Source organism: Hemitrygon akajei, chromosome 9 (assembly GCF_048418815.1).
Source record: "Hemitrygon akajei chromosome 9, sHemAka1.3, whole genome shotgun sequence".
NCBI classification, from domain to species: Eukaryota; Metazoa; Chordata; class Chondrichthyes; order Myliobatiformes; family Dasyatidae; genus Hemitrygon; species Hemitrygon akajei.
Window position 1 is genome coordinate 68,493,202 of NC_133132.1, and position 22,680 is coordinate 68,515,881.

At 40.3% G+C, this 22,680-nt stretch overlaps 1 protein-coding gene across 6 annotated transcripts in view; it reads left to right on the forward strand.

Annotated features, from left to right (window-relative positions):
• enah (ENAH actin regulator) overlaps window positions 1–22,680 on the forward strand; it is a 311,956-nt gene that overhangs the window by 271,960 nt on the left and 17,316 nt on the right. For 5 of the 6 annotated variants that reach the window (XM_073056228.1, XM_073056227.1, XM_073056233.1 and 2 more), the window contains 8 exons: window positions 1,700–2,025; window positions 2,751–2,893; window positions 4,779–4,836; window positions 5,255–5,306; window positions 11,020–11,086; window positions 16,372–16,431; window positions 21,484–21,562; window positions 21,882–21,939. In XM_073056228.1, coding sequence (XP_072912329.1) covers window positions 1,700–2,025; window positions 2,751–2,893; window positions 4,779–4,836; window positions 5,255–5,306; window positions 11,020–11,086; window positions 16,372–16,431; window positions 21,484–21,562; window positions 21,882–21,939 — 843 coding nt within the window. The remainder of the gene's footprint in view (window positions 1–1,699; window positions 2,026–2,750; window positions 2,894–4,778; window positions 4,837–5,254; window positions 5,307–11,019; window positions 11,087–16,371; window positions 16,432–21,483; window positions 21,563–21,881; window positions 21,940–22,680) is intronic. The other variant, XM_073056229.1, reaches the window with a different exon arrangement.

Sequence of the window (22,680 nt, forward strand, 5' to 3'; positions counted from 1 at the left end):
AGGTGTATTATCACCGCATGTGTCATGAAATTTGTTAATTTAGCAGCAGCAGTTCAATGCAATACATAATAAAGAAGAAAAAGAAAATACAATAATAATAAGTAAATCAATTACAGTATACATATATTGAATAGATTAAGATAGTGCAAAAACCAGAAATAATATATATTTAAAAAGTGAGGTAGTGTTCTCGGGTTCAATGTTAGCAGAGGGGAAGAAGCTATTCCTGAATTGCTGAGTATGTGCCTTCAGGTTTCAATTAGTTTGTCAGAATATTGTGGGTCAAATGACCTGTTTCTATGCTGTACTGTTCTTTGTTCTCTAATCTATGTTGTGGTTTGCTTTTCTCAGTCATAAACTGGGCACAAAAAATGAGTTTTCCCAGACTTTTTGACTGTTTACTCCAAATAGGTAAGCAGTTAAGATGACAAACCAACTCACATAGAACACAACTGGTAATGGATTATCAAGCAGATCCAGAGCCAGTAATACTACTTCCTGAAGTGGGAATGCAAACATTTGTCAATCACTCTGACAGTTAATTCCACTAATTGTGACGTACTTTGACAAAGTACTCTCAAAATTCATCTGACCGTGCACTTACCAGCCTTTAACTTCCTCTCAACTCTCAAACATTCAATCAAACCCATATGGCAAGGTGCTTGTTTCCCAAAAGCCTTTTTGACAGTTACTGATAATCCGCCAATGGAGCACCATCTATGGGCACATTTGGTTTCAAGTGAAATGGTATCTGCATTCTTGGTATGAACTTCTCAGTTCAGAAGACCAGTGGAGGCCATGAGGAGTGAATAAAACATCTTTTATAAGGATACTGGTGTGAATGTCACGCTGGAGACAATGGTGTTTAAGCCAGGTGTGCTTGAAAGATGCATGCGCCAAAGATGAAGCAGCAAAAAGCTCACAAGTCCTAGACTCAGTATCACAACTATAAGCCACTGATAATGGCAAAACCCGGATCTGTGCATGCAAGGTTGGAGTATAACTCAGAAATCTTAGGTGATCACATTATGGAAGTGGTAAATTGAAATGGATAAGCTTCAGGCTGAATTTGGGAAGGTTTTCTCAGAGGGTGATCTGCATGCCTGAATGGTAGAGGCAATAAACAGTGTCTAATTAAAGATTCTGTGTTCAGGAAATTTTCAGATATTGGAGTTGAAAGAACTTGGCGGAAGCAGACTCGGGTCTCCTGTCCAATATTTATATTTGAACCAACCGTACTGTAACAGATTATCTCCTTTAACTCATCAGTGTTTCTGGGGACTGGCAGCTCTGTTTCTTGCAACTCTGCCAATGCTCTTCATTGACTGTAAAACACTTTGAGATGATGGGAAGTTATGAAAAGCATCACAGTAATGCAGTATTCTGTCTTATAAAAGGAACATAAGAAGGAAAATGAAGAATAGGCCTAATTATTCTCTGAGGAAGAGAATGCTTCTCTCTCAACCTCTGCCCCCAACCCCAATTTGGTTTTAAGGGTTGATTTGGTTTATAGTGTAATTTATTTTGAGATGTTGGGTTTGTTAATTGTGACATACCACTGGACATCTTGCACAGATTTTTGTCAGAGAAATGGAGATGCACGCAGTTACTGATGTGATAGTTAGTTACCTTTATTTTTATTTCACCAAGCACAAAAAACCCAAAGTAATGATTTTTAAAAATTATTTTGTTAATACAGGTATTGGTCCAACAAATGAAGGTTTCCAGGGGCCACCAGCCCCTCCACCTGCACCACCTCTTCCTCCAGGACCACTGCAGCCAGCAGCAGCACCAGTCTCTGGGCCACCAATGCCACCAGGTCCACCGCCTGCACCTCCACTGCCAGGAACAGGCCCCCCTCCTCCACCCCCTCTTCCTGGACAGGCTGCACCTCCTGTTCCACCTCCCCCTCCAGCCCCACCTCTCCCCTCCACCGGCCTTGCATCAGCTCCAGCTGAAGATGATCGCCCACTGACTGGGCTAGCAGCTGCATTGGCTGGAGCTAAGCTCAGAAAAGTGGCAAGGGTAAGTGAAGTAGTGAGTTGATCTGTGTAATGACTGGATTGATCAGACCCAAACAATTTGTGGGTCTGTGAGATGTGGTAATGAGTGTACAAGCACAACAAAGGATCTTAAGCCTAATTATCATAAGCTAGAAAGCACAAATAAACCACTCAAAATATTACATAGCAAGTCACAAAGATTTCAGGGCTCGTGATTCTTAATCATCACTTGAATGTTGCTGTTGTCGAGGAACTAAAAATTCTTATTCTCTCGTGAAACCACCCCTGGTTTCCCAGGTAACAATCACAATTTCTGATCTTCAGTTGAAGTTTGATGAAGCCAGGGAAGGTACTCCAATAGATCAGAGTTTCACAAATGTAGAGAGCAACCGTGAGACAAACTCTTTGATCTTTTGGTTCTCATGTCATTAACTCAGCTTGGTTTCTTTCATTCAAACAACACAATAAGGGCACTTAGTTTTTGAAGAGAAGGGGAATTTTTCCCAGTGTTCATCTTATAGATGTCGATCTGTAAATAAAGTTTTATATCACTCTGCTTCTTGTAGTATCTTACTGTGGGCATACTAGGTCTTGTGCTTCCTTGAGTGAGGTGCTGGGAAGCTATAGAACCTTCACATAACCTGGTAGATTAACTTTGCCAACCATAGTTGGTTTCTTGCCAATTTGGCAAATAGTGTAAATAGTACAAAAAGCTGCTAATGTCACCCAATATTGCTTATTCCATAGACTGATGAGGCCTTGAGTTCTACAGGCAGCATTGGTTCAGTCTTGACTCCTTCTAAATCTGAGACTTCGCGGGGTAACGGAGCCCCAATTTCTATTGGAGGAACTGGTCTAATGGAAGAAATGAGTGCCCTGCTGGCCAGGAGGTGAGTTCTAATCAATATGCTTGAAAGGACTTGAAGTAGTAGGCACCACTTGGCCTTTCACATTGTGCTGTCATTCAATAAGTAGTGATTATCTTCCTCAATCCATCTTGCTATTTCCCTTTTCAAATCTATTCATTCTGCCTTGTATCTAAGGACAGAGAAAACTGTAGGAATGGACCATAGCCTTCTGATCTTACTCTGTACTTGCAAAGGCTCTATTTACAGCCAAAGGTACACAGCCCTTGGGAAACAATTCTTTTCTCCTTTTTTCTGGAGTCTCTGTCAATGGTATATACTCTAAATTGATCCCTGCAGCATTGACCCTGTCAGAATTCCATGGACCCAAGGTTGCTGGAAAATGTTAGTAGCTGTATGGGGAAGCATTCAACCATCCAGAGTAACAATTATTTTGTTCTCCGTTACACTCATGTATTGGAAATGACATTGAGCAATCTTGAATCCTGAGAAGGGTGAGGTAATCAGTCTGGAGAGGATAAACAAGACCAAGGAATACACAATAACTGATAGGGTATTGAGAAGTCTGGAGGAACAGAGCAATCCTCAAATACTACCCTCCAAATATCTGGGAGTAAAAGGATGTGTATATATGAAGGGGTACATGAGAGACTGTATCAGCTAAGTGTAGACATCAAGATCAGAGAGGTCATGCTAGATCTGTATAAAGTGAACTAGAGTACTCTGCACATTTTGCTTACCTTAAACAGAAAGGAATATCAGTGAAGAAACTGCAGAGCAGATTTGCAAAGGTGATGCCAGAGCTGTAGAATTTCAGACAGAAGGACAGACTGGCTGTTTTCTTTGGAATGAAGGAGATAGAAGATTTAATTGAAGTGTATAAAAATGGAGTTGAAGGGTACCCAACCAATGATGTGAAAGCATGCTAGCATCATGGAGATCACTGGATCAGAAGCCTGAGCTGTTCTGTTCTCTTTAGCCCATTGTTCAGACCACCTGAAAAGCTTTTACCTTTTCTGATTTGATGAGGCTATGTCCAACCCACTGCATCCCAACTTTCTTATCTCTGGAAAGTGTTGGCTTTGTCTAAAAGAGAAGCTCAGTTAATTTGAGTTGATTCCTTAGATGAGGGTGCTGCCCACTGAATCGTCACCGAGTGGGATGGGATGAATTATTTTCAAATTCAGAAAAAAGAGGCATAATCTAATAGAAATGTACAGTATTTAAAATAATTGGTCACATAGAAACTGTGACTTCTGGTTGGAGAGTCTGGATCTAAGGGCCATCGTGAGATAAGACATTTGGATTTGCAGTGAGAAACTTAGTGTTTAGGTAGCTTTGGGAAGTCTAATACAGATGACCGTAATCAAAATAAAACAGGTGATAATCAATTCAGAATCAAGGGTAAAGGACACTCGGGCCTCCCTCTGTAATATTTCATGACCAACTTCAATGGGCTGAATTTAATGTAGTCCAGGCCTTTTCTCAAACTGACCCAGTCAAGTGTCCGTGAAGCTCAGCTGACAGCACACTGCCTCTGAGGTTTTGCTTGAGCTATTCAGTGAGGATTTGTTTCCTGTCTCCTGTCACCTGGATTGCAAGTTCCTCCAACTTGGAATATAAGAATTCTGAAATCTGTCATTCCCCAATGTTTTGAACAACTTTCCCTCAGTCAGATGCATTGACATGCTCCGACACTTTCTGTCCCCATCTCTGTTACCCTGGTCTTCTTCCACACTCTTTCTTCCTCCCACTCTTCCTTTCCCCACAGCCTCGTTTTGCTCTCGGGATCTTGCTCTCTCTCAAATTCATTTCCCCCCAGTTTGCCCCCTTTCCCCATTCATTGCCCTCTTGTCTGTGCTTCATCTCTATATTCTGTACAACATGGTTGATATTTATTTTCCCACAGGAGAAGGATTGCTGAGAAGGGTTCAGTTCCTGAGCCAGATCCTAAGGAAGAAAAGAACGTAAGTAGATCTTTGCCACTCAGTTGCAGTAATGTGACTCAACAATCCCTCCACAGGAGGTTTTGATGATGTACAGTGGGACAACCTTCAAGGTGCTTCAGGAAGCACTCTAAGCACCACCTGTGCTGGCCTTGCCAGGGATGCTCACATACGAAAGTATGAATAAGAGAAAAGCTATTCTCTGTTCCAATACAAGCCTTGCCAAAATGAGTGTTTAGCCTGCCCCAGAATTGATACTATTCTTTGGAGAGTTGCTGTTTATCTTGCTTTGTAAAAACGCCACCCATCCAGCAGCTGTGAGCAAACAGCTCATGGCGCCAAAACTAACCTAGGCACTTTGTGTCTTCCGTGTGCTCTGGTGTCATGCCCTGTAACAGTTTGTCCTTTGTGTGGATAACTTTTGCTTTACTTCCACCAGGAGGAATCAGAATCTGCAAGTGTGAAAGGCCCTTCAGCGTCAAGTATGTCTGGTAGGTTGAGGAGCCTTTTTTTAAGGGCAGCTTTGTTTCCTGTTGCAGGTTTTAATATGAAAGTGCACTTATTTATTGATTTATTTATTTAATGAAACAGCCCTTTGAGCCATGCTGTCCCAGCCACCCCACAACCCCAATTAAGCCTAACTTAATCACGCGATAATTTACAATGACCAGTTTACCTATCTGGTATGTCTTTGGACTGTGAGAGGAAACGTGGCACTCAAAGGAAAAACCCATACATTCCATGGGGAGGACTTATAGGGACTCCTTACAGAATAGTGCTGGAATTGAACTCTGAAATTCCATGAGCTCTGTGCTAACAGCTACACTACCATGGCATAGTCTTATTTTGACCATTCTTCTTAAAGGTCTCTATGAAGTTAATTGAGTTCTGAACCACTGATCTTCAAACCTGATGTACATGGATAAAGTGCTTGATTCCCCACCTTCCCCATTTGCTTAATCTCCAAGACTACCTATTTCCACTCTTGTTCAAGACTTGCCCACTCTACTTCACCATTTAATTTTGCTCCCTCAGTGCTCCCATTCAAGCAAAGCTCTTCAGCTCCACGGGGTGCCCCAAAGGTGGTGAAGGGGAAGTGCTGGGAGGCTTTGGGTATTTAACCAAGTGAACAGATGAAGACTTTGCAATAGGAATATCACGTGGATGTATATGAAGTTGTTTGCTATGATGAAAAATCAGAAAAGTAGAGTATATTTAGTTTTAATGCAATAAGAAGTTGAAAGGTGTTAACTGTTTAGAGGGACCTAGTATCTTTGTTCAGAAAGGAGAAGTTAACATTCAACTGCAGCAAGTAATTAGAAAGGTATATGTTTCTGTTGGAAAACAAAACTGCAGATGCTGGGATCTGAAATAAAAGCAACTGCTGGAGGAATTCAGCCAGTCAAGCAGCATCACCAGTCAATGTTTGGGGTCGGTGACCTTTTAGAAGGGAGGAGGGAGAAGAGTGTTTGGAAGGTTTACAGTTCTCAGAGCAAAGCTAAGGTGATGTGTAACACAAAGAAGTATATGGAGATGGGTTTATACAGACCTGGGAATGATGCATTGTCTTTTTAGAAAAAGATTTGAGTCCAATGTAAATAATTTTTTGGAACCTCTACTTGGAATTCTCCAACCTGTGGTAAACTGCTCCCTTTCTGTCCCTTTACTCTCCACTACCTATGGTCACCCAGCCCCCATCACTTGGTTTCTTTCTCTCCCCACCTACCCACTCCATCTGCCCCTCACACATAAACTCTTTGTTACTGTTTCCCCTTCCACCTCCCTCCCTGTATTTTACTTCCCTTCGCCCTAGCCTCTCCAATCTTTTTCTTCCACCACTGCTTCCCACAAACCTTCAGGCTCCACTCTACCCCTCATTCCCCCTCCATCCCTCTGAAGCCCCTATCTTCCTTCCAACCCATTTTCCTTGAACACCCAAGCCCTCCCCCCACTCTGATCTTCCAGATCTCTACCCTCTTCCCCTGATCCTGCTGTGTCTTTACCATCCACTCCAAACTTTCCATCTCTGAAGCAGAAGGTTCTATTCTCAGCAAGGGACCTTTTCCCCTACATCTGCACCTCAGTGAGTTCCGTGCCACGTGCTGAGCTCTCCTTCCTTTGCCTCTGTCTCTGAGTCTACTTCTTTGGCAATTATTCCCCATCCCCCACCAATATCATCTTCTCCGACCTTCAGCCCTTTTCCTCCTAATCTTGGACACTTTACTGTGGTTTTCTGCCAACTTTGGATTTTGTCATCTCTAACTGCTGAGGAAACACCTACTGCCTTGACTTCAGCATTGCCCTCATTTAGACGCATCTCATTCAGCCAGTCTCTGAATGCATGGCCCTCCACTCTCTCTGCACCAACCCCAACCTCATCATCAAATCTGAAGAAAAGGGCTTGCTGTTGTAGTGTGGCAGACTGACTTCTACTTACCCGAGGCCAGACAGCAATTCTTAAGACGCCTCCTCTTACTTGCCCCATTGAACAGGACCCCGCTAAAGCACATCAAGACTGTTAAAAGGATTACTCCCTAGTAATAATGACAGTTAGGCACAGAGAAAATCTGTATTTACTGACAAGTACCTTTATTGTATCAATGGAAGAGCATGTGAATTTATACAACAGAATGCCTGTGTGCACACTTACTAAGTTTTCCTGACCCTCCGTGAACAAAGAACAGAAAAGCTAAGTCCTGGAAAAAGAGTCTCTGCTGGCCATATGATCCTCATGGTCCCGATCTAATCTCTACGTGTCTTTGGGGTACCACAATGGTTGGTCTCTCGAGAGTTGTTGCTTCTTTGCACTTGAAACTTCTGTTTTTATATTCATTCCTTACCAGTTCAAATGTTGCATTTCAGTGTTATTGACTATAGGTCATCTCACTAACCTACAACACCTTATTCACTGGTCCAAGCCAGCATCCATTTATAGCCCTTTTTCAGCAAGTGACAGCTGGTAATTTATGGCTCTTTATTCTCAATCAGTTACCAAACCAATAACCAGCTGTAATCACTCAGAGCAGACACAGATCCCACTATTCACAAACCTGCATGTTTTATCTTATCAAAGAACAGCTCACAAATAACTTTTTAATTTACCTGGACCATCATTGTGTCTACTTTAAAACACTGATTCAGCAAGCAAAGCCAGTTCACTAAGTGACAGTCTGCATTCCTTCGACCTCATAGCAAAATCAAAGACAATTGGTCTGTGTGCTTCCACTGTCTTTGATTCATTCAAGTTCACTGATTTGTAGACTGTAATTCTCTCTGGCCAACAAGATATTGTCTTCCATACTATTTCTAACTCTGGAGATCTTCCATCCACTGCCATCAACCTCATAGTTCTCTTAACATGCACTACTCATTTCTACCTCCTACCCAAGATCTACAAACCCAGCTGTCCCAGTAGGACCATTATTTCTGCCTGCTCTTGCCCCACTGAACTCGTGTACACATACCTTAAATCCATTTTGTCTGCCTTGGTTCAGTCCCTTCCTACCTCCATCCATGACGCTTCACATGCTCTTGATTACTTCAATCATATTCAATTCTCTGGCCCTGATCACCTCATTTTCACAATGGATGTCCAGTCCCTGCACACATTTATCCCCCATCAGAAAACTTCTCATTTCTTTCTGGGCAATAGACCCAACCAATTCCCCTCCACCACCACTCTCCTCCATCTGGCGAATCTGATTCTCGCCCACAACCTCTTTTTTTGTAGTTTCTTTCACTTTCTCCAAACCTATGATGTAGCCATGGACATTTGCCTGGGCCCCATCTATACTTTTTTGTCAGCTACTTGGAAGTCCAAAGTTGCAAGCCTATATTACTAATGATCCCCAACACTTACTGCACCACATTGATGGCTCCACTAGTGCATCCATGCTGAGCAAATGAACTTCTTCAACTTCCCACTGTTCCCTCAAATTTATTTGGTCTATTTCTGACAGCTCTCACCCCTTTCTTGATCTTTCTGCCACCTTCTGTGGAGACAGACTATCCACTGATAACTTTTACAAATAGGCAATAGACTATCTTTATTTTAACTCTTCTCATGCTTGTAAAAATGATATTTCCTTTTATCATTTCCTCTGTCTCTACTGCATCTATTTTTGGGATAAGGCTTTTCAATACAAAACATCCTTTTCCTTTCCATTTCTATCGATGGAGCCCTCACCCATATCTTCTCCATTTCCCTCACATTTGCCCTCACCCTATCTTCCCGCCACCATAACAGGGATAGGGTTCTCCTTGTCCTTGCCTATCAACTTCATACCTAGATTATCTTTCTCCATAACTTCTGCTATCTCAGTGGGATCCACCACAGCATGTCTTTCCCTCCAACCCCTTTCTCCATTTTCCATGGTGATTGCTATCTCTGTGACTCTCTTGTCCACTCACCTCTCTCCACTGATCTTATTCCAGGCACTTACCCCTACAAACATGATAAGGCTACATCTTCCTCTACACATTCAAGACCAAACAGTTTTTCCAGGTGAAGTGACACTTCACCTGCAAGTCTATCAGGATCATCCACTGTATGTGGTATTCTTGGTATGGCTTTCTCTACAGTGGTGAGATCTGGCTTAGATTTAGGATCCACTTCATTGAGCACCTTTGCTCTGTCTGCCCCAAAATGTAGGATCTCTCACTGGCCACCATTTCAATTTGACTTCCCATTCTTATACCAACATATCTGTCCATGACCTCCTCTACTCCCATGATGAGGCCACACTCAAGGTGGAAGATCAACAGCTCATATTATATCTGGGTAATCTCCAACCTGATGATAACATTGATTTCTCTAACTTCTGGCAATTTCTCCACCCTCCTTTTTTTTCCAACCCCCTTCTCTCTTTTTTTTTTATTCCCAATTCACCCCATCTCTTTTCATCTGCCCATCTCCTCCCTCTGGTGCCCCTCTATCTTCCCTTTTTTTTCATTGTCCACTGTCCTCTCCTTCAGCCTTTTACCTCTTCCACCAATCACCTCCCAGCTTCTTACATCATCTCTCCTCACCCACGCACCCACCTTCCCCCTCACCTAGTCTCACCTATCACTTGCCAACTTGTACACCTTCCTCTCCTTTAATCTTATTCTGGCTTCTGCCCCTTTCCTTTCCAGTCCTGATGAAGTTTCCCAGCTTGAAATATCAATTGTTTACACCTCTCCATAGATGCTGCGGACTTGCTGAGTTCCTCCAGCATTTTGTGTATGTTGCTCAGTACTTTCAGCATCTTCAGAATCTCTTGTACGTCAGATTCTAGCATTTGTGGTCCCTTATTGCTTCCACCCACCATCTCCCAGTTTTGGTGATAATTCTACTCTCCCCTCCCCCATGAACCTGTCACCTCTCCTCACCTAGATCTACCCCTTCCCTGCACATATCCCTACTTGTATATTATTGATGTAAATTGTATCTAAAGGAGGGCTGTCTTCCTCCCCAACCCCAATGAGCTGTTGTTTTTCCAGCCCAGAAACTTGTAACAGCAAAGTACTACATGGGGATGTTGAATTCTAAAATTCTCTACTATGAAAGTTTGGAGGTTAGAACATTTGGACTGTTTAAAGTGGAGGTAGATAAATTTATGAAATATCAGTGAATTGAGGGTCATGGAGGAGAAGAGTTGAGGCCTGGAGAAGCTCAGGATAATGATGTTAAATGGTAGGCAGGATTGAGGGGCTCACTGGCCAACTATTCCAATATTACTGTGTTCTTATCCATGTCTGCAAGAATGCTTTGTAGGTTCCCATCCCTTTCCAACCTGTAGATCCCTTTTGAAGTAAGGAGGCATCTTGCCGTTCCCTTGGGATAGTGGACTGGATGCAGCAGGAATTGGCCATCATTGGCTGCATTCTTCTGCAGGAGCTGGCCAGTACTTCTAGCAACCAGAGTTGAAACTTCTCATGTGTTTGAACCTTAGAAAGGTTCATAGTCTCTGTAGCTCTTGATCAGTAGTCAGCTAATGCAGTTTAAATAGCATAGAAGCTTGCACTCAGAGAGAGAGCTGTGGTTGGCACTTGATGTAAGACTGTTACCTGTTTCAGCCCCAGTCTGCACCTTGCTCTCTTCTTCAATTTGATAAAATTTTACATGTTGCAGATACCTTTTCCCTAAACAAGTACAATTTCCAAATTATTTTGGTTAAAGTCATTTTGCAGCTTGCTAAATGATGTGGGAATGTTTCTTTTCAGAGACGACCAGAAAGCCTTGGGAAAGAACAAGTACTGTAAATGGCAACAAATCACCAGTAATTTCCAGGTATGGTTTTTAAGACATTAGGATCTTAATGCAGACAGGCAGGCTGACAGCATAGCATAGCTTGTTAATCACTGAGATCTGTAGACTGTGGAAGGGTGTCAGTGTGTCTTCACGTAATGAATGTCCAGTGGGAGTCTGGCTTCCAGCTGGTCATGAGAGATAGGGGAAGGGAGAACATTCTCACAGCTGATCAAAGTGACAATGACTGAGACCAGCTTGTCCATTTGCAGAATGCTGAAAACTAGAAGAATGGGAGTGGAAATATGTGGAGGTGGATGGGGCAGAGGAAAGAAAAAAGAATTGAAAACAGCTTTTTAAAAAAAAAAACACTTTTTGCTGTTATAAGGACCCAGAACTTTCATGTTCACACCTTTGTCTGCAAGGTCTAAATTGCCAAAGCAGTAACTGAGCTTGAGTATCTGTTGTTTGTTTGGAATTTGGGTTTGCTGTTTTATTGATCATTAATTTATATAATGGCTGGCTTGATTCAATGGTATTGGAGACAGAAGTTTGTGGTTTCAAGCCCCACCACAGCATGGATGGCAAGTCTAGGTACAGTATTGAGGTAGTGCACAGAAAATGTAGCCAACAATTTTGCAGTACGTTGTTGTCATCCAGGCAACATAGTAGTGTGGTTAGCAATTGGCATCTTCAGGTTTTTACCCCATAACCCTTCACAAAGTAACTGGTGACACTCCTGTGGGGAAACTCAACAGGGACATGAGATTCTGTGGATGCTGTAAATCTTGAGCACCACACAAAATATTGGAGGAACTCAGTGGGTCAGGCAGCAGGTCAGTGGAGGGAAATAAACAGAGGATGTTCATGGCAGAGACCTTTCATCACTGGAAGAAAGGAGCATGATTTTTCATTAACTTTTTAAATGTTTAACAGAGCATTAAATTACCATTGACGTATCCACAAAGCTAAGATATAGTAGGAATATCCATTATTTGTGTAAGGGTATTAAATCCATATCTCCAAATCTAGTTTTTAGAACTAGAGGTTTTGTTGAACTGTGCTATTTAAAATCTGGGAATTCATGATATTTCACATAGACCAAATATCTCCAGTGAAGTTCTCATCAATTCTGAGGGGCAGACTAATTCATCATAGTCCTGAGATCCCAATGCAAAGTGGAATTGTATTAATAATAGTTGTTCATACTGTAATGATGGTAAATGCTGCCAGTTTGGTCATTGTGGCAATTCTGTCAATTACCTTGGTCTTCTGATTGGACAGCTGGTATGTTTCACAAATGAAAAAAGAAAGGATGGGTTTTGAAGTGTGTCTTTCACGACTCGGATTTTCTCTGTGTTCCACTCACCTGCCAACATTAACAGTACAGAGATTTGGTTTTAAACCCTGCACTTGTCTGTAGTATATGAGCAATACTGGCAAATGACTGAACATGGCATCTCAGTTTATCTGTTTGGTTTTATTCTCAGAAAACAAAATGTTTGTTATCTACTTATTTGGTATCTTCCACAGTTTCAGGACATCCCAAAGGATTTTTTTTTAGCTTTTAGACAACCATAGTTATTGATGTTCTTCAGAAAAAGACTGAGAAAGGGATCAGAACCAGAAAGTGGACGATGGTAGTTGGATAAGCCATATTGCTTTGGAAGAGCAGTGCAGACTTGAGGGGATGAATGGTCAATTACCAATCCAATTTCTTATGGTGTCAACATTGCACAGAAAAAGGTCAAACAAACAACACTATGACGATGATCAAATAATTTGCTTTAATAATATTAATTAAAGGTGAAACATTGATTGAAACACTTGGAATTGCCTCTGCTCTATGGGATAATTCCATGGGATTATTTTATTCCCACTTGAGAGATTAGATATGAATATCTTATTATCTAAAAGATTAGGCCAGGCTTCATTTTGTTGAGTATAGTCTGAATCAGTTACTGTATCCACATATTAACTTTGGATCACATGGTTTTTGTGTTCTAATATTTTAGTTTCATTGTTTGGTGTTTTACCAGTATAATTGTGTTCAGCTCACACATATGTTTCCTTCAATAATATACCTTCCTGATGTCACAAAGAAAGGTGTTCAGGTTTAATATCTATACTGGCCAGTACAGGTAGATGCTACATTGTCTAGAAGTCTTGTATGATGCTGCAGTACACTTTTGATTTACCTCAGAATTGTCTCCTTACAGTTGATCTCAGCAGGCAGCAGTTCAAATGCAAAATGCTGCTGATGCTGGAAATCTGAAAAAAGCAGGAAATGCTTGGCAAGTTAAGCAGCATCTGCGAAGAGAGAAACAGAGTTAATGTTTTCAGCAATGACCTTGAAATTGAAATACGGGGTTTTAAGAAAGAGTAAACAGTAAATGGGTGGAGAGGAGAGAGCAGAGCAGATGGCAAAAGGCTGAAGAGATCGATAGATGTAATAGTCAGTTGAGTAAGTAAAAGGTGGTTATTGGAGAAGTTTGGTACAAAAGTGGGTCAACAGGAGATGTGGTGCAGAATAATTATCAACGTTAACCAGAAGTTCTGAAACAAATGCTTGAAATCAGAACGAAACATACAGTTACACTGATTTTTTTTGAGCATTGAGTTCAAGTAATTGTGACTTCATAGGAAGATGAACTTCATGACTTCTAATTCCCCCTCTCACCTCTCCATCCACTGCCTTCTGCACTGTTCCACTGAAACCAAACAGGAATGACACCCAGTCTTCCCACAGGGCACAGTGTTGCCTTTTGGGCAACACTATGTTCAGTTTTGGAATATCAGCATCCCTGGCATTTGTTTTGGATTTCCAGCTCTTGTTTGGTATTTCTCTGGTAATTTCAGTTATTCTACATTTCCAACTTCTGCAGACTTGACCCATTATTCCTTTATTGTCATCTTTCACTTTGCATTGACACACTTTCTGTTACTCAAACTCTTCTGCCTTCCACCCAATCGCAGATCTTCTATTTTTGTTCTCTTCTCTTCCTCCTCCCCCAAATGCCTTCATCATAAGCTGTATATCTTTCCCAAGTTCTGATGAAAGTTCTTTGCCATGAAGCATTAACTCTTTTTCTCCTTCTACAGATACTACCTGACTTGTAGAGTGTTTACAGCATTTTCTGGTGATTATTCCGTAACAGCTAATTGCGCTATGTTCTTACCTTGTTGCAGGTTTTATTGAACTGTAGCTTCATAACAACAGTCTTTTATTCCTTGGGTGGTAAACAGTCCACTATTCACAGTTGCCTTGAACTGATCTCTGTCATATTTTCTTCCCTTAATTCTGTTGTAGTTTGGTAATTAGTTTATTATTATCACATGTATTGAGATCAATGTTGAAGCTGTTATTTACTTCAGGAATAAACTATTTTCTGGATCACTGAATTTTAGATTTTACCTTTATATTTTGAAGTAACCTTTTAAAAATGCAAATTGAACCAGTAGCAGCAGATAAATAGAGAAATAAGTATTGAAGTTGCACATCAGCACAGCCAGCATTTGTGTGCCCAGTCCCCAATGGTTTGCAGTGTAATCTCAGAAAAGCTGCATTCTTTTTAAAAAAATTTTTTATTGAATTTTCAAATAGGTTACAGAAGGAAAAAAAAATTATCGACCCTTCCCCCTACCCCTCCCCCCTAACATATCCCTATAGAAAGAGAGAAAAAAAAGAAAAGAAAGAAAGAAAGAATGCCTGGATATCGGAAGATCCCCACATGCTCCATGGAGTTCATAATAGCTTTAATATGTATATTTATTTCTTTCCCCAGATAACCAATAATTTTTATCTTCGGAGCACCTATATATTTAATCCTATCTTTTGTAAATAAGGACGCCAAATTTTCAGAAATATTTCATATTTATCTCTTAAATTACAGGTAATTTTTTCAAGTGGAATGCAGCTAAAAATTTCATTCTTCCAACGATCTATACTTAAGTATGAATCCGATTTCCAAGTAACTGCAATAGCCTTTTTGGCTATTGCCAATGCAATTTTTATGAATTCTTTCTGATATTTATTCAGTTTGGATTTCAGTTTTATCCCTTCAATATCGCCCAGTAAAAATAATGTTTGGAAGTTGTGTTCTAATAATTTGTTCCAGTAAAATTCTTAAATTTGTCCAAAAAGGTTGAATTTTAAAACAAGACCAAGTAGAATGTAAAAAAGTACCAATTTCTTGATTACATCGGAAACATTGATCAGATAAATTTGGGTTTAATTTATTTATTTTTTGTGGTGTAATATATAATTGATGTAAAAAATTATATTGCACTAATCTTAACCAGACATTTGTTGTATTAGTCATACTGTCAAGACATAGTCTTAACCAACTTGTTTCTTCAATTTTAATATTCAAATCAGTTTCTCATTTTTATCTTGACTTATGAATTCCTTGTTTAATTGCCTGTTTTTGAATCAAACTATACATACAAGAAATTAATTTTTTAATTTTTCCTTTTTGAATTAAAGTTTCTATTTCATAATGTTTTGGCAAGAACATTGTTTGACCCAATTTATCTCTTAAATAAGCCCTTAATTGGAAATAACAAAAAAGAGTGTTGTTTGATATTGTGTATTTATTCTTTAATTGATCAAATGACATTAATATACCTCCTTCAAAACAATCTCCTATATATCTAATCCCTTTTTGAAACCTTTTTGAAGTTTTTTCAAGAGTTAAATAAATGTGTGAGTAAGTTCCTTTGGAAAGGTAAGGTATCAAGAATATCGTTGGAAAAATTGACATGGAAATTTGACCTGGGAGGGTTACAACTTCCAAACTTTAAGAATTATTATAAAGCAAATCAACTTAGATTTATTGCATCTTTTTTTGGTGAAGGTAAACCGGCATGGATTAGAATAGAATTAGATAAAATAGGAGAAAATATACCAGAAGATTTTATATATAAGTGGGAATCTAAATGGATACGGGAAAAGAAAGAATCTCCTATATTAAAACATTTGATTGATTATGGGATAAGATAAATGTTGATGATGAGATAAAGAAATCTTTATTAGCAAAGAGACCTTTAATTCAAAATAAACTTATTCCCTATACAATGGATAACCAACTTTTATACAAAAGCTGCATTCTTATGTAATAAAAAATCAAAATAATTGTAGCTGCTAGAAATCTGAAATAAAATCCCAAAAAATTATAGAATACTCAGAAGGCCGTGCAGCATCTGTGAGAATGAAACAATTAATGTTTTGAGTTAATGACGCATTATCAGATCTGGGTGATGCTCAATTCCTCTGCTGCATCTAAACCAGGGAGATAAATTTTCAAGCTTAATTTTCTTTCTCCTAGACGAGATTCTCCGTGGAAAAATCAGCTGATCTCTGACAAGTTCAATGACACACTAAACAGGTACCAGTTGGCCTGTTGAGTTTGTTTATGCAGTGGAAAACTTGGTGTGCATTACCAGAGGTGCCCAAAAGGGCTCAGAGCTCCACTCTGCATGGGTTTGACAGAAGTATGTGCTAATCTGCATGCTGCGTGAGCTTTGGTTGGGACCCAAGTGTTCTCTTGTTTTATTTTCTTTGCTTTCTCTTGCTTTTTGTGACCAGTGCCTTTCTAGGATGGGTTACAGGTAAGGTTCAGGATTCCCATTACACTTGCATTGTCTTTAACTATGACCTGATTATCTGAAGATGTAACTAGTTGAGGAGGGAGCAGTCATCAAACTGTTGCGTCCTTTCATAATGAGGTGCACATGAATTTTATTATAAGGATCTCCATCAGACCAACTTCTGCTGTAGCACTCCCAGGTCTCTTCCAGCACAGATACTTGCCATTGCTACCCCAGAGCTGGGGATACTTTCCATTGAGCTTGCCTGTTGAAAATTGGGCCCACGATAGCTTCTGATTAATGTGAAAGGCCAAATGGATGTATCCAGGTCATACTGGCCAATGTTAATACTAAGCTCTGTCTCTATGTATCACTCCGCAATAAACCGTGTCCAGCAGGTTTTGAATCATATAGCACTGAAACTAACCTTTGGCTCACATCCATGGGCCTGTACTAATACCTTAAACCTTGTTAATGTACCTGCGTCAACCACTTTCTCTGGCAGCTCATTCCATGTACTAAGCACTCTCTGGGTGAAAATGTTGTTCTTCAGGTTCCTTTTACATTTCCCACTTGCACCTTAAATCTGTTGTATGGTCTCAACCTGTCACCATAACTCAGTCCCTTATGTCCTGATAACCAAAGCTGAATATAATATTCCAATTGCAGCCTCACTAATTTTTTGTACAACTACAATTAGCATCCCAATTTCTATACTAATTGCCTTGATTGATGAAGACCAGTGTGCCAAAAGCAGTCTTCACCAACCTGTCTACCTGCAATACCACTTACAGGGAATCGTGTACTTGTGTTCCTCGGTCTGTCTGTTCCCAAAATACAGTACCTCGCACTTAACTGAATTGAAGTTGATGACAAGTATGGAAGGGGGTTTACCCAGCATCAGCATTACTACCATGATACGGTTGCTTTGTTTTCCTGGTGTTGGAGGCAAGCTGAACTGTCATGCTGGTCAAAATCTACGTGGAATTGTGATAGGGATCTCTTCAAATGATGCCAGTCAGATTTTCATATCACTGTAGGCTAAGTCGAGGAGTGTTATACAGTACCTTGTGAAAGTATTCAGCCCCCAACCCTTTGTTCACATAAATGAGTATTACGACCACAGATTTTGACCAATTTAACTGAGAATTTTTATTTGTGAATCACATGCTCCCTTTTTCATAGTAGAGCCCACCCACAAAAAAGGGGAAAAAACTGTAAAACATGAAAAACTAAAAATACAAAAACTAAAATGTAAGCAGTTCAAAAGTATTCACTCCCCTCCCTTTGCTCAGTTGAACCAGCTCTCATCAGTTGTGATATTGGATAAGTCACTATTAGCTTTGCACAACATGATGGGGCAAGATTTATTCATTCATCATTGCAACATTGCTCAAGCTGTGTCAAGTTGGTTGGGGAGTGACAGTGGACAGCATCTTGAGGTCTTGCCAGAGATGTTCGATCGGTTAAGGTCAGAACTCTGGGCCACTCAAGGATATCAATTTTCTTCATTTGAAGCCACTCCATGGTTGCTCTGACAGTTTGCTTTGGGTTGTTGACCTACTGAAAGACTAGCTTCCTCCCCAGTTTAAGCTTTCTGCCAAAGACTAACAGGTTTTTATCCAGGATTTCTCTGTATTTAGCAGCATTCGTCTTTTATTTATTTATTTATTGGTTGGTTGATTGGTTGAGATATGGCGTGGAATAGGCCCTTCGGCTACGCCACCGGCAATCCCCCTATTTAATCCTTGCCTAATCACAGGACAATTTGCAATGACCAGTTAACCTACCAACTCCATCAATCCTGACCAGATTTCTAGTCCCTACTACTGAAAAGCATCGCCATAGAATGATGGCATTACTTGGCTGATGCTCAGTATTAGATTTATGCCACATGTACTGCTTAGAGTTGAGGCCAGAAAGTTCCACTTTAGTCTCATCTAACCACAAGACTTCCTTCCACATCTTTACAGTACCTTCTAAGTGATGCTTTGCAAAGTCTTTACAGGCAAGGATATTTTTTTCTTAGCCAGGGTTTCTTCCTTGCCACTCTTCCATGAATACCCTGATTGTCAAGGCTTGAGAGATTGTGGCACCGTGAACTTCATCTCCAGTTGCAGCCACTGACTTCTGCAGCACACTCAGAGTGACTTCTTCTCTTGTGACTGAGTTTTGAGGAGTTGTGTGACCTAAGCAGTGTGATTGTGGTTTCATATCTTTTCCCACTTTTTCATGATGGATTGCCCTGAGCTCCGGGGTATGTTCAGTGCCCATGAGAAGGTCTTGTGCCCTTCCCCAGATTTGTGCTTCTCCATTATCATTTCCCTGACTTGTCTTGAATGCTCTTTTGTCTTCATTTTGGTTTTGGTCTCATTGAAAACAGGTGATCCCCCAATTTTCTACATGAACAAACAGCGTGAGTTGGTAAGGTAATATACAGTATTGCACCTGAGGAAAGTTAGTGTAATTACAAAGGGGTTGAATAATTTTTCAGCCTCAAAATTCTGGATTTTTAACTTTTAGTAAATTGCTGACTGGTTTTGGATTTTTTTCTTTTCATTTGACAGGTTGCTTAATGTTTTATAGATTAGCTCAAATAATCCTTCTCTAATATATTTTAAATTTAGAAAATGAGATAGTAAAATATGAAAATAGTTGTGGGGGGTTGAATACTTTTTCAAGGTACTGTAGATGTCTCATTTGATATGTACAAGGGATTCATTAAGGTTCTGCACAAAGTTTAAAGTGTAAAGAAGACAAGATTGCAGATGCTGGAGGAACTCGGTGGTTTAGGCAGCGTCTGTGGTGAGGGTGGGGGGAATGGGTAGTGTGATGAAGCCTGCATCAGGACTTTTACCCTACATGTATTTAATGAAGGAACAATGTTTAGATACAGTTTTGTGAACAGTGAAGTTATTGTTGGCTACATGAATGTTGCCATACAAATTAAATGTGAGCAGGACTATGACATGTTACGGTCACGGTGGAGAAAGAGAAGTATTCATTTTGGGACTGACAAAAATGAGAATTTTCTACATTTGCAGATGAAAGAGGGATGGTCACAAATTATTGAACACAGTGGGAAATCGATAAATCATAGGGTTTGTTTCAACAACTCTGTCAACATGTCCAAACAATTTGGAGGGGGAGGACGAACAAATCTCAACAATGGTGTATTGGAGAGATACAGTAAGGATTAGTCTGTATGTTGGTGATGCTTGATGACTTATTTTAATATGTCGTGTAATTACTTGATTTTAAACATTTAAGGGTGTTCCATTTTTAAGGCATCAATTAGAGCAATTACAAAGTCCTTTCTGCAGATGGGGATGCAGGGTTCAAAACAAGGAGGCGCTGTGGCAGTGTTTCAGGAGTGGCAATTTCCCTAGCAAGGGATGGAAGGTTATAAAGCTGAGTAATTGCAACTGAAATGTGGGTGAGCCATGAGTGTGAAACACTGAACAGTATAGCTCCAGAACAGGCCCTTGAGCCAACCTCTGATTGTTCTTTGTATCTGGCTAAACACTTCTATTGCTTTCCTACCTGCTTCTGTCACCATTCCAGGCCCCCCCATGTAAAAGAAATTTGCTCGTAATTCTCCTTTAAACTTCCTCCTCTCATCTTAAAGCTCTTCCGTTTACTGTTTGATATTTACACTCTGGATCAAAGACTTTGACTATCTACCTTTCACATGCCTCCTATAATTTAATAAACTTCTATCAGGTCTCCTCTCAGTCTCTGATGCTCCAGGATTGTCCATCCTCTCTTTATAGGTACATCATCAAAGTAAATTGAGGAAGAGGTTAATGGGCATCCTCCTGTTGCTGTGCTTCTGCTGTTGTGTGCGTGGTCAGATCAGTTACAATTTCACTCACGTGCTGTTTTATGTCGTGAATGTGATATAGTAATTTAGATCAGTATGTATCCTTCAGAGTAGTTCACTGCATCTGAATGAAGCAGCAAGATTTGTATTAAATGTAAAGCATTCCTAAAATCTCTACTGTTTTTCAGAAGGGTAAGAGTTGTAAAGATGAGAGTCAAATAATGATCTTGGGCAGTAACACCCAAAAACTCTGTGTGAGTTGAAGGTATTCTTGCTAAAGGCCTCTCAGAGAGTTGGGTCCAATTTCTTCCAGTCTGGTCTAGTCAAGAGGTCAGCCTTGTAACTCTGCCTCTGTGACTGGAATAATTGTCTTTGATCAGAACACAATCAGGTGTGGCTGGCTGCACCTTTAAAATGTGTTTCATCTTCAGCCTTACTTGTATTGATTTTTGTTTGTGATTGTGGACACAAGTAAGTGCAATTCCTTTGAAATGCCTCTATCCTCTGCTAAGCTTTGAGGAGTTGTGACGGTGATGTTTTGCATCTATGGATGGCACAGAGTGTAGATTGGGGTGATGTGGGCTTATTTGTTTAGTGAAGTGACTGATGTGTTCCAACTAACAGCAGGAAGAGCAAATGAGATGATGAATTGACATGCAGAAAGCTAATAAACAGGAGCAGCCTGGAGCTTCAAGCTTTTCACAGCCATTACTGTTGAAAGGGGTGGATTTCTTAGTGTGGGCATTTGTGATCCCCTTACTGGATCCTAGTGGGGATGTGATTTTGAGAATCTGGTGTTTTCTATATATCATTGCAGGTATCCTCTTAGTGGTAGTAGGTGAAACCAGAGGATTTGTGTTTTTGTTTTAAGATTTGTCACGTTAAGTTATCTTTCTGAAATAAAAAAAGGTAGACTGGTGTCCAGCAGTCAGGGTAAATGAGGCTAATAACTACTGACTCTTGTTCCTTATAATCCCATAGCTTGTTCTAAGCCACTCCCTGGGTAACTGCTCGATTTCTATTTCAGAAGCAAATCCACACCAAGTGGACAACCAAACACCAATGGTGTACAAGCAGAGATCTTCGATTATGACAGATTGAAACAGGTATGGTCAGCAACTTCTCAATAATTTCCTTCCCTACATTATTTTGCTGTGTAGGTTTGTACCCACAGCCAACCTGTTGCTGTTCTTCCCCCTTGTGAAACTGAGCTTTTCCTTCAAATCTTTGTTTGTGTGCAGTTACTGATCGTGCTCCATTTCCAGCAGCATGGTATGTACCCAGCGTAATCCCTACTCCCCTCTGCTGTAGGTCACAGGGCATTAATTCTTCGTCCTGCTGTGTTTGGATCTGAAGCTAGACATTGGTTGATCAATACAATTTTCCTTTTTTTTTTAAAGACTAGCTATTTTGTTTTTTAAACAGGATATCTTGGAAGAAATGAGGAAGGAGCTTCAGAAGCTAAAGGAGGAACTTATTGATGGTGAGTGTCACCAAGCTTCCATTTTGCTATTAGGTAGCAACCTTTGATTTGCTTCAGTGTTGTTAATCTCTGCATCCAAAAACAGGTGATATCAGTAATCGATCAGATTAAAGCAATTTAATCTCTCCAGGAACATGTAGGGATTGGAGAAAACAAATCCTGTTCCAAAGATCAGAATACAAGGGCATTCTAAGGAGAAACAAATAAGCTGAAAGGTTATACAATTATGACTGCTCAATTGAAATGCACAGAAATATATTTTTAATTAGCATACTCGGTCTCTATGTAACTGTAAAAAGATTATTGATCTGAAACATCTAGTGCATAGAAATCTACAATAATTCAATATTGTGGCCCTTCGACCCACAATATTGTGCCAACCATGTAACCTACTCTAGAAACTGCCTAGAATTACCCCACCTCACCGCATAGCCCTCTACTTTTCTAAGCTCCCTGTACCTATCTGAGAGTCTCATAAAATACCCTATTGTATTCGCCACCATCACCTTCGCCAGCAGTGCATTCCATGCACTGACCACTCTGTGTGGAAAAACTTAACCCTGACATTCCCTCTTGTACCTCCTTCCAAGCACCTTAAACTATGCCCCTTCATGTTAGCTATTACAGCCCTGGGAAGAAGCATCTGGCTATCCACATGATCAATGCCTCTTATCGGCTTATACACCTCTGTCAGGTCATCTCTTCGCTGTCAACACTCCAAGGAGAAAAAGCCAAGTTCAC